General features: G+C 39.1%; 1 protein-coding gene across 5 annotated transcripts in view; it reads right to left on the minus strand.

The window, feature by feature from the left end:
• Dnm3 (dynamin 3) overlaps positions 1 to 12,726 on the minus strand; it is a 457,535-nt gene that overhangs the window by 336,585 nt on the left and 108,224 nt on the right. For all 5 annotated transcript variants that reach the window (XM_076941476.1, XM_034513132.2, XM_034513130.2 and 2 more), the window contains exons 3-4: positions 2,240 to 2,389; positions 1,019 to 1,222 (exon numbers count right to left, since the gene is read on the minus strand). In XM_076941476.1, the coding sequence (XP_076797591.1) occupies positions 1,019 to 1,222; positions 2,240 to 2,389 (354 nt within the window). The remainder of the gene's footprint in view (positions 1 to 1,018; positions 1,223 to 2,239; positions 2,390 to 12,726) is intronic.

Here is a 12,726-nt window from a genome sequence, read left to right on the forward strand (position 1 = left end):
GACAAAAGCATCTAAGACAGAGACCAAGGCCACCAGAATACAATGCTTAAGTGCTTATTTAAAAAAAATTTTTTTTGAAAAGGTTCTAATTAAAATCCTTAATCACTGCACTCGGGAAAGCAAGAGCAACCTGCTATGTGTAAGACATAAAAATAACATGCATAAAATAAGAAGATGCTCTTGGAACCTCAGAAATATCACCAATAAGAAATTAATTAGAGAAGAACTAATTGAGTAAATCATGCAAGTGTGAAGCACGAAGACTGAAGCGTGTACATTAGAAGAGGAACAGTTCAGAGAAGAGAAGAAATAGTAAGAATTAAAAACAAAGACAATAAATAAAAGGGGAGGATTAACCAGAACAAAAACTGAAAGTCCCAGAATTGAGGACCACACATCTCCGTGTTGAGAGCGCACATCTCCGAGAGTCTTTCATTACTTTAGACACGCACGCACCAGGGTGTGCAACTGAAGACGGTCATTTCTCAGCTCAGAGAAAGGAAAAATGTAAACACCAGCAAAAGGAAGAGACTTTTCTGGGTTCTGATCTATAATAACAAGAAAAAAAGTCTCTGATGTTAAGATATACATCAAATAAATACAAACTAAATACCCTGTTGTGCACTTGGTTATTTATATGTCCTGCTTTCAGTGAACAGTGAACAAAGTCAATAGAAAGTGTTCTAACCGGCACATTTGGCAAACTCCCACAATGACTAAGTAAGCACAATCCTTCTGTTACAGTTTATCTTATTAACCTTTAAAACTAAGCGCTCCATGAGGTTTGACAGTGTCTATGTTCCTGTCTTTCATTTAATGTTATTTTTAATTATGTAGTATTTGACTGTTTTTTCCTAGTTATTCATCTATCAGCATCTGGACTATAAGATATTTACCAACATTGACCTTGCAGAATTTTATGAAATCAAGTCATGAGAATTTGGCCCACCTAGCCGTGTGACCAAAACTCTTAGATCCTTGCAATGATTCTTTTTCATCAGAATGGTCACACACTTACCTTGAGGATCAACTTCTTTGGCTAGCTTCAGTGCATCTGAGTTCGCGAGATCGGTGTTGGCTGGTGTGACAGCCAAAATCAGACAGTTCTCCCTCGTGATGAACTGCATAATCATATCTCTGATCTGATACTCAATATCTGGCGGCTGGTCTCCCACGGGCACTTTCGTTATTCCAGGTAGGTCGATTAGGGTTAGATTTAACACTGTGGGGAAAGAATGGGAGAGTCTAACCGATACCCGTCATCCAAAAGACAACCACAAGGTGATCTAAAAGACACCATAGGTGACGGCGTCATCTACCACTCAGCTCAGCTTTACATATTGTGTCTGTGAATAAATCCATCACAAGGGTGGAGAAGGGAAAGCATTGGATACAAAATGAGTGCACTAGTTTTCTCTATTTTTACATGATTGTGCTAAGCTAGACATTCATCTTAACATAATCTGAACGGCATTGATTTACATGCCTACCAGTTTGTTTAGAGAGCTTTCATACCCAGCTGTCATAACTAGGCAGCTATAATTAAAACACCAAACAATAAATGCATATGCTGTCTGCCAGTCTTGTGCATTGCCTTCAAGGGGTTTAAAAACTTTCAGGGTAGCAATAGCCCTTCCCTTCTAAAGCATTATATGCTATTTGCAGAGGGCTAGCCATTTTGCCTCTGTGGGAGCTATGACATGTTTGTGTTGCTTTGAATGGAACAAGTGTGCTGTAAATCAGTCAATGGCAAGGTGACTCCAGTCCAACCTGACCACTGTCTCCTCCATGTGGTTACTGAGTCCTTATGGGAATTCATGCAGACAGTCTAGGGATAAAAATCACACTTGATTCCTCAGGAATGAAATAAATAAAATATAAAAGCACTGTGGGGAGAGCAGCTGGGAAGGATTCAGCCACATACCTCTAAAAGTTTTTGGCACAGACTGAATATGGTAATAATTTTAAAAGAAGTTTTCAGTTGCCCACCTTGAAATCTCTGACTTCTGAAAGTTTTTAATAAAAAAAATAAAGGGATTCTTTTTTCAATTCCCAAGTCAATTACAATGTTGTCAGCCCCTCCCTGTCTCTCTAGACAGTCTGAGCTCTTTCAACTGTACAGCAGGCATCAGGGCACAGACATCCCAGAGACTGTTTGCTGTTTACTCTGCAATGAATGTGAATTGGTCTAGTGAAGAAAGTTTGAGGAGAATCATTCACGTTCGGAAGTCGCCCTTACCGTGGGGAGAGTAGACTCGGAGGTTAATGGGTATAGAAGAGATGCCTTTATTCATTCCCGTCACTCGGTCCGTTTCTGCCTCAATCTCATGGCGAACTTCATCGAAATCTGTAAATTTTTTTCCTTTGCAATGTAGAAACTCCGCATATTCTAAAACAAACAAACAAACAAAAACCCAGAGATATGCATGTATTTATGTCAGGATTACATCAAGCCAACAATGCCTTATTTAAGTAAATATCAAATTACTGATGTTGTTCCTCAGCTATCAAAACAACTCAGCAGCCACTAAGAATGATGATGCTCTAAAGGATGGCAAATTGGCTAATTACCACACAACAGTTAAGTCCTGTACCAAGTCCCTGAGCCATCAAGCCTAACAAATGGTAAGAAATAATCGTGGCTGCCTGAATGAGAGACCAAACAAAAACATGGCACCCTGCTATTAATATCTTTAGATCTGGGGTGCACGCAAGGCCTCCTTACTAACACTGGATTACTTACTGGCATCTCCTTTTTCAACATCACCATCCCATTAGGATGGAATGCTGTTACACAAACACAACTTCAGGAGCTAGGTGACTTAGAAACAGTATTTTCTCAACTCTTTTTAAATGTGTTATTTTAGATTTAGCAATATACTATTCAAAATACCATATCAATTTGTATACGTAGAAGTTTTCTCAAGAAAAATATAGGCAAAGTATTACATCAAAAATATTTACGTGCAGTCAAAAAATATTATGTAGGCAAAAGAAAGAATTCTTTCAAAAACTATATAAATAACAAAAAATAGAGGGGTTATTTGATTAGTTGGTTGTTTGATTGATTAGTTGTTTGTCTTTTTTGTTTTGTTTTAATTTTTTAATTCTATGTTTTCTGAAGCAACGTCTGGCTATACAGTCCAAGCTGGTCTAAAATTTGCTATGTAGCCCAAGATGGTCTCAAACTCCTACCTCAGCCTCCTAAGTACTGGAATTACAGAGGCATGCCAACACTTCCCAACTGCTGTACTAGCAATTTTGATACCCACTTCTAGAGATATCTATGAGAACAAACCTTTACAATAGTCATAATAGTAAATAAATCTTAGAAGATATTTTCATGTCTCCAAGCTAAAGAACTGTTCCATCAAACATATAATAATGCCAGCCATCTTGGGGCCAACGGAGAGTTGAGTCAAGGAGAGGCAGCTTTTCTGCATTTTTTTTTTTTTTTTTTTTTTTGCCAGAAACATTGAAAATTCAACTAATAAAACGGGCCAAAGCCAGTGGGAAGGTTGTTTTAGAATGTGGTCCCTCTTCATCAAGCACTTTAGCATAGACTTCAGAAGCCACAGTAATATGATAAAGCTAACACAGGCTTTGTGGAGGAGGCACAAGTCTGCACTTTAAATGCTAGGACATGCGGGTATAGAGATGTGGGAAAGGTCAAGAAGTGGAGCAGGAACAACTGAAGTGTGGGAAGAAGTTTGGAGTCTTAATTACGTCAACAAATCTCTGGCAGAGGCTTCTGTCTGGATCTGTTCACTGAGGATGAACTAAAGGTTTGGCCTCTAATTTGAAGGCTTAAAAACCAGTTTTAATTGGAAAATAATTCTTTATGCTGACATACATCAGCTTCCTTGTCTCATTCCATTGTTTCAACCCTTGCTTTCTAGTGCTGAACAGACAGGGGCCTGGTATGTGGAAAGTCCAGGGACTAATCTGAATGTCCACTTTCAGAGGTCACCTCCTTCCTGGGACTCTTGTCACCTGCCCTGGCTTATCTGACCACTGTTCCCGCCCCCTATCAACAGACAAACGGTTCCCATCTCTTCCCCCAACAAGGGGAGTGAAAACAAGGACTAAGGAGTTCTGCTTCAAGCCACCAATGTTCTGAAATGACCTTGCTTCCCAAATGCTAGAGTGACAGTCACAACCTAGCAGAAATATTGTCTTTCCTGTCAAGATGTACAGACAGAATTTCTATCCTCTTCTTTGTTTCTCCATATGATAATTATTTAGCTCTCTGCAAAATACTGAGCTAGCTCAGACAACACATCTTTTGGATGCTGGCAAACACACAGTAAGGGTTCATAGGGTTTGGGCATCTGTCCTGGAGAGATCACTTTGTTTTTCCTACAGCTTTACTCTACCACCTGACATTAGTATCAGAATAGAACTCTCCAGAAGATGGAGCCTTCACTTCATTATCCTTTCAACTTTCAGGACTGTTAGCATTTCAAGGTAAGTATAAGGCCCACAAACAGGAAAAGAAAAAAGAAAATCAGATCTCAAATAAAAAATAAATATTAATATTAGAAATGGTCCAGGACCTGGCTCAGTGATGTATGGATGTTGAGCGTAGACAAGGCCCTGAGTTTGATACGCGACCCCCACCCCAAACAGTGAAGAAGTGGGAAGAAAGTAATTAAAAAAAAATAAAACCCTTTATTTTCCAGTCAGGTATAGTCTGTGGGAAATGCACCCAATAGGACTTGGCACTATCCTAGTTATTACTATGAGAAAGCTCGTAGGGTCTCGATTGTGGCCACATTTTCGCCTGTTAATAAATTTCAGTAGAAAAACTGGTCAAAATGCAGAGAATAAATGACCATTGAAGGCTTGGCTCTAGATGAAAAACCTGTATCACACCCTCTAAGACCTAGGGCATCACGGAAAAGCAGAGAGGAAAGTCCATAGAAGCTGGGGGAGGGGCATGGCTGACGGAGTCGTGAAGCCCAGCAGCTAGGGTAGATGCACAAGACCTACATGTAAAATGAAGACATTAAAGCACAAGGACTGGCTGAGGAGAGTAGTTTCTTTAGGTGTATGAGGAGATAAAAGAGAGCCATAAGGATTGAATATGTTTAGTATACATTATACAGTTGTGTCAAATTGTCAGCTAAATTAATAAAAAATATACTGTTGACAATTGCATAGCACAAAGTGGATTTCCTTGGTCACCACTAGATGGCACCTACTTGCTCTCTCTGCAGGAAACCAACTGATGTCCTTCCAGAAAGTTGTAAAACCACTGAGGTTTTCAATTTTGATTTAAATTCACTTCTGGACACACGCGAGCGCGTACATGTACACACACACACACACACACACACACACACACACACACACACACACACACACGACATCTATCTGCTCCTGATGAGGGTTGTACCAATGCAGTTGATTCAGTTTAATCTGGTGTGTGTGGATGCTGCAGACTCCCCCAGAAGATGGCAGTCAAGTGCTTGCAGCCAAAAAAAAAAAAAAAAAAAAGTCTTTTTCTAATTAGCATAGAAATGCCTCTGGGCTACATTCCTGGGGTCTGTCATGCAGGGAGAAGTCTGAGCTGGATAAACATATATATTTGGAACTTGTTACATTCAGGCAGAAAGGCTCAGGATGCTGGGCCCCCAGTATGGTAATCAGGAACAGAGATGGAGGGCTGAGAGAAAACTCAAGAGAGGTGAGCTAAAGTCCCAAGAGAAAGGTGAAGACCTTCCAGGCCCTTTAGGAAGTTAGTAAGAACAGTCAGTCACAGTGGAGATGTGGGAGAAAGCCAGGAACTAGAGACCACTGATCAGCAACACTTTTAAGGAGGTTTTTTTGTTGTTTTGGTTTTTTGGTTGTGTGTGTGTGTGTGTGTGTGTGTGTGTGTGTGTGTGTGTAAGCAAGAGAAGCATGGCAGGAGTCTGGGGCAGAATGTGAAGTCAAGAGCGCTCCCTGTGATACACGCAAACAAACAGCGTGTTCATGTAACAAGCTAACACTGACAGCTTCTGTCCTGCATCACAGGAGAGGTGACGAGGTAAGAGCAAGAAGCATGAGATGCTGAAGCTGTGTCTCAGGGGAGAGGCAGTGAGAGGTCAGAAAGAACAAGACAACCCCAGCAGCTCACCTGTAAAACAGGAAGAAACAGAACAAGATGGAGTGAGGCTGATAGGGGTGTGTGGCACCCTTGAGGGTGAGAACTTGTCATGCTTGCCTCAAGTCAATGACTAAAAACATTTCTGAAGCCAGCAAGATGATTCAGTACTGCTAAGCCTGATGACCTGAACTTGATCCTGGAACCCGTACGGCAGGAGAGAACCTACACCTTCAAATTATCCTCTCTCTTCCTCCCCCCCCCCACACACACACATACACACACGCAAGAACACACACACAGAAAAATACAAACACAAGAACACATGCACACTCATTATGAAATAAATGTAAAATAATTGTTTGGTTTGGCTAGAGAGATGGCTCAGTAATTAAGAATACTTATTGCTCTTGCAGAGGACCAGGGTTCAGTTCCCAGCACATACACACATACATGGCAACTCATTTATCTAACTCTAGTTCCCAGGGATTCAGTGCCTTCTTCTGGCCTCTACAAGCATTGATGTTGCATGTACATGTATGCGGGCAAAATATTCATACACATAAAATAAAAATAAAACTTAGAATTAAAAATTAAATGGAACTAAATTGAAAAAAATAAAAATGCTTGCATATATTTTCATTGGTTATTAATTGCACAGTTATAGTATTTCTACTACAACATAAATTACCGAAAGAGAGAGAGTTAGCTGTAGAAGTCAAAATGAGCACCCAAAATAACCACAGCAAGCATGTCGATTTGGGCTTAACCTATATCTACCTCTGGGCTCAGATTTGCCTAGCATTTTAGGAAAACTGACAGGATGGGGGTTTTCCTGTGGAGTCAAACTTTACAGGATGGGGGTAAAAAGGATGCTTTACCATTTGCAATATTTGGTTAAACCCATCAAACCCGAGTTGACAGAGAGAAGCTGTCTATAATCTGTCCTCTACTTAATCTGAGACTCACAGGTCTGGACCCCTCTGTGTCTAACCATACGGTGAAAACTGACAGACGTGTGTCCCACTTTCTTACAGTCCGTAGCCATAGGGTTAGCCTGCTCAGCAGCTGAGTTCCTCTAGCAGCAAACCCAGTGCTGTTAAAAGATGTCTGTCCCTAGCAGGAAGACCAGGTGTAAGTGGAGAGCAGAGGCAGCAGCGTGAACGTTTTTGTGCACTTGACCACTGGTGTGATCGACATCACATCAGCCAGCATCAGGCGTCACAATTCTCAAGTGAATCTTCACAGGTGATGCAGAGCTTAAAGGATCGTGTTTACCTCCCTGCTGTTCAGTACGAGTGCATGAAAAGCTCAGAGAGGGTTATCACAAAAGTAATGCACCACACGGGGAGAGAAGGTTTGTGAGTCTGGGTGTGAAGGAAATTCTAACACTGATTCTAAGCTGTACTCCTCCATAGAACAGGTTTTTGAGGCACTGGATAGTGAGGCGTTTTTTAAAGGCCTGGAGAAAGTGTGCCTGCTGCAACTTGTTTACAATGGTAATCTATTTTGCTTGAAGACCGATGAGGCACAATCTCGTGTTATGATTTTGAGATGCGTTCTCATAGAAAATCGCAGTCTTTTGCTACATCCCCCATGTTCTTTTTAGCTCCAAATGCGGTCACATGAACTAGTCTCTTTCTCCAACAATGCCAGGCTTCAGCCCAGGATCGATCTGAACAATATATTCAATGTCTTAGTCACGAGCTGAGATAAAGGATGAAGGCTGTGTGTGCATAAGCCTGAAACCCTGGGAATGCATCATGAAATTCTAATTTGGGGCAGTATGTCTTCAGTTTCACAAAACAGAGCCCTTAGTTTTCAATACCTTTCGTGTTTTCTTAATGGTAGACTAGCCTGTACTAACGCAACAATAAGACTCAATTTATAGCAGATAATACTAATAATGGGAGAACATTCTTAAAAACAGAGCCTCTGCTCTTTTTGTTTTAGTTCCCTGTACATCAATTCACACTATCATTTTGATCGCTAGGAAAAAAACCAGATTATGCTAGGTTAAACAACCGACAAACGGTGTGGGGAAAGGGTGACGAGGTGGATTCCTGGGCATGGTTCCAATTATCTGGGAAAAGCACAGCATGACCATAAGAGTTTAAATGTTTCCAATATGCACTCCCCCCAAGGGGAAACATATATATGTTTCAATTACTCAAGATTAACTAGAAAGCGGCGATTATGGAGAACCAGTATACAATCACTCACCAGTCTTTGTTCGAGGTCTGTGTGCTCAGCATTTTATCTGTAGCCTTGGTTTTGAAATGTTTTGATAGTGCTGTTTTCTGAGCAAAGGGCTCCAATGAAAACAGAATGCGTTTATCACATACGCAGGGGGCATTCATGACACGATTAGCTTTCTTTTCTGGTTGTAAAGACTATTTTTGTATGACTGTGTTTTTAAACATATTTCCCCAAAGGCAGAGGCTACATTGTATGCGCCTGTCCTTCCCTGATGCCTCCTATAGGTCGTTAAGGAGCATCTGCAGGATTCCTTCTTCTCTAAAGGAATCTACTTCGCACATACCATTGAGGAATGCCAGTTTTATAAAAGGAAAACTTCAGATGTTGAAGGGGATAGAGGGAGTCAACTGGGCAGGAGAGAGGATGGGAAGGGGGAATCAGGTATAGGGAAAGCAGGGGAGAGAGAATGGAAATGCACATACATGAATGCATACATCCATGCATGCACAGACAGACAGAGACAGATACATACATGCATATATGCAGAAGCCCTAATTATACTCCTGATCTCACTCCTGTTCCACTCAATCCATTCAAACCCAACATCTGGAGATCAGGGCCTCTCTACAAGTTGCTCCTCTTCGGGAATGCTCTTCCCATAGACCTATTCATATATGGTTCCTTGCTGTCATTTGTTTCTCATCCAAAATATTAATCCTTTAGGCAGATTTTCCTGGCCTGAATATTTATCACTTCATCCAACTTATCTTCTAGGTGCACTTGGTCATTACATGAAGTGGTTTGGTTTGTTTGTCTGTTTGTTTCTACTCAGTGTCTTCATCTACTACAATATAAGCTCCAAGAGAACTAGAAACATTGTCTTATCTGTTCTCTTCTCCTAGTGAAATACGTCTAAGTCACCATATACATACATACATACATACATACATACATATGTATTTGTTGAATTGATGGATAAACAGAGCAAATCAGTGAATGAATCAATCAAATGAATCAATCAACAAATGTGGGACAAAGCTGAAGGTGGTTGTAGATGAAAAAGCAGTCTCAAATGTGTCTTCTAGTATATTGAGACGGAGTTGTTTTTGAAATATCCAAGTAGACTTTTAAGGATTCAATGAGAAATAAGGGTTGACGTTTTAGCCCAAGAGCCATGACTGTGAGAGCCACGTGTCCTGAAGCCACAGAATGGCAATGGCTGTCAAAGAAGAATAGGAAATGACTCCAGAAAGAGCCTTGGGCAGATGCAACCTTCAGGTCAGGTGGAAGATAATGTGTTCACAAAGCTGATGGAGAGGCCAAACATGAAAACAACCAATGTTTGTCACCATGGAACTCCCCAGTTCTCTGCGAGAGTAATCAGTACGCGTAAATTGAGCCATTTCTTAAGCCATAGTGCTTTGATTTTTTTAAGCCCTATTCCCATTTTAACTGTATTTTACTCTATACCGAGAAAGCTAACACAACAAGGTGTGTGACCTGAGTCTAAAATAAGAACGCTAGAGCACAAAGGCAGGCCAATGCTCTCACACTTGTGAGGTTTAGACTACGACATGTCTGTGTTTCTGGCTCCCTATGGGTCTTCTTTCTTCTTCCGATCATCAGCTCAATTTTAAAACTGAGAAAATCAAGAGGAAGGTTCTGAGGAAGTAGGTTATTCAAGCCCTATTCATGAATAACTGAATGTGCAAATTCAGAAGCAGCAAAGGATTCAATGCTGCTTCTTAACAAAGCAGGAAGTGACCTGTCAGATCTGTAGAGTGATTAAAAGTGAAATAAGACTATCCTGAAAATAAGTAATCAGATATTAAGACAGAAAATACAACAGAAACTATGATGATTGAAAAGTGAAAGCACTACCTCACCAAAAAAATCTTAGATGCAAGAAATAAAGTTAATGGGTGCTGGAGAGTTGGCTCAGCGGTTAAGAGCACTGACTGCTCTGCCAGAGGTCCTGAGTTCAATTCCCAGCAACCACATGGTGGCTCACAACCATTTGTAATGGGATCTGATGCCCTCTTCTAGCGTGTCTGAAGACAATGACAGTGTACTCACATACATAAAATAAATAAATCTTTAAAAAGAAAGAAAAGAAAGAAAGAAAGAAAGAAAGAAAGAAAGAAAGAAAGAAAGTTAATATCTGAGACTAAGGAGCAGTCAAACCAGAACAGTTTATACTTATGTAGTCAAAATATTTCTTAGGATAATGAGGTGGAGTGTGCACAGCTGGAATATAGATAAATGATGCTGAAATATAATCTTATTCTGTAGCCCTGGCTGGAAATCTGTCTCTGCTCCCTTAGTACTAGAACTAAAGGAGTGTACCACCATGCCTGGAAGTTGCTGGATATATCTTAATTCCTCAAATGTTTTACACACATCCACATTCACATACACACACATACACATATACACACACTCACATACACATATACACACACTCACATACACACACCCACACATACACATTCACGTACACATACACACATTCACATACACACACTTCCATTTTTCTATTTTATACACAATTAACAGCATTCCATCTAAGTAAAGATCTTCAGTATACTTAATAAGACCCTCAAGTATCTTCAGGATAAATTTCAGGAAGTTACTATTAACTGAAAATACAGTCAAGTTGCTTCTTTCTGAAAGTTATAGGATATGAGTGGAAGTTTGGGTGTTTTGCATTGTAAATGTCTCTTTATCCAGTATCATTGATTGAAAAATCACCAGTGAATTGCCTTTGTACTTTTGTTGTAAAGCATTTAACTAAATCTGTGTAGATACATTCTTAACTCCAGTCCTTTGATCTATGTATCATCATGCAAATGCCATGTTACTGATTATTATAGCTTTATTAGTCTTGAAATCAAACGTTGACTCTTCAGCTTTACTGTTGTTTTGCAAAGGTGTTTCAATTATTTTGAGTTTTTTGTTTTTCCACATAAATTTTAGAATCAGCCTCTCAGTTTTTATGAAAAAAAAATAATTTTTACCCATAAAAACATTCAGAAAAGGTTTCCTTCTCTGGCCTAAGAGGCACATGGTGGTTAGCAGGGGTAGGGGAGGATGGAGATGGTTAGCTAAAAGCATAAGGCTTTTTGGCAAATATCTTTTCTAAAAGATATATTAAATTTTAAAAAACTATCCTAGTCTGGGGAAGTATCTTAGTTAGCAGGGTGTGCATGCTTAGCATGTATCAAGCACTGAGTTTAACTGTATTCACCACATAAGTGGTGTGGTACACAAGCCTGCAATCGCAGAACTTCACAAAGGCAGGATGATCAGAACATTAAAATTATCTTTAGTTAAATTGATAGTTTGAGGCTATCCGAGACTACATGAGACCCTGCCTCCAAAAGAAAACCTTATACTTCCTCTATACTCTGTCCCAGTAGCGCCACCACTTCAGTGTTGCGGGGTCTTATGAAGACATATTTCATCAATTATGCCCTGTATACTAGCTAGCTAGTCAAGGTAAAATACCTTGATAATGAGAGTACATATTTTTGTAAGAAAAGAATACAAATATTTTGTCTTGTAATTTCTTGAGAATATTTGAAATTACTTGAATAAACCTAAAATGTAAAGAACCTTATTTTGACAAATGTCTTTGCTTCATAGATAACAAAATTATTTATGACTCAGACCACAAATCCTACTGAACCATTTCTTGAAAAGTTTTTTTTAAATAAAAGGAAAAGCTAAGTATTGGCCAGGGACAACAAAGCTCAGTGGGACCTATCAATACGTATATGAAACATCTAGATAGAAATACATAAATTTATAATGCTTTAAAGTCTCCCTTACTTAGCCATTGGGGCTTTTATTTAAAGTTCTTGTTTTGGTTTTGTTGGTTTTATTGTTCTTTTTATTCCAAAACATTTTTGTAAAAATACCTGGTACTCAGTAAAAACATGATAGATGATAGATAGATAGATAGATAGATAGATAGATCATATATATGGTTAAAATTATATAAAAATTAAGTTATATGATATATGCATATCATATAACTTAATTTTTAATATATATGCATGAAAAAATATATATGAAAATCAGGTTATATGATGCTTGTAACAGCAGTGACGCAGCAATATGTGAAAGCAATCTGAAGTCATGATCTGATGTTTAGTGTTACTGTTTTCTAAATCAGCTTGCATGGATATTGGTCCTTAGCTACAACAGTCACCCGTTTTGTTTGGTTTTGTTTTGCTTTGTTTTTCATGAAAACTTAGTAGAAAAAAATATGAGTTTTTTTTTATCTCCTTTAAAGGAGATTCCAGCACAGGAAGCAATCAATATCTTTTGCAAACTACAAAAAATTATAGAAGTTGGAAAAAAGATAAAGAGTAGAAAAGATGAGAAAAAATATTATCTTGTTTGCAATAAGGGCACTTAACTTAGAACATGTTTTA

The sequence above is a fragment of the Arvicanthis niloticus genome, chromosome 10, assembly GCF_011762505.2.
Source record: "Arvicanthis niloticus isolate mArvNil1 chromosome 10, mArvNil1.pat.X, whole genome shotgun sequence".
Taxonomy (NCBI): domain Eukaryota; kingdom Metazoa; phylum Chordata; class Mammalia; order Rodentia; family Muridae; genus Arvicanthis; species Arvicanthis niloticus.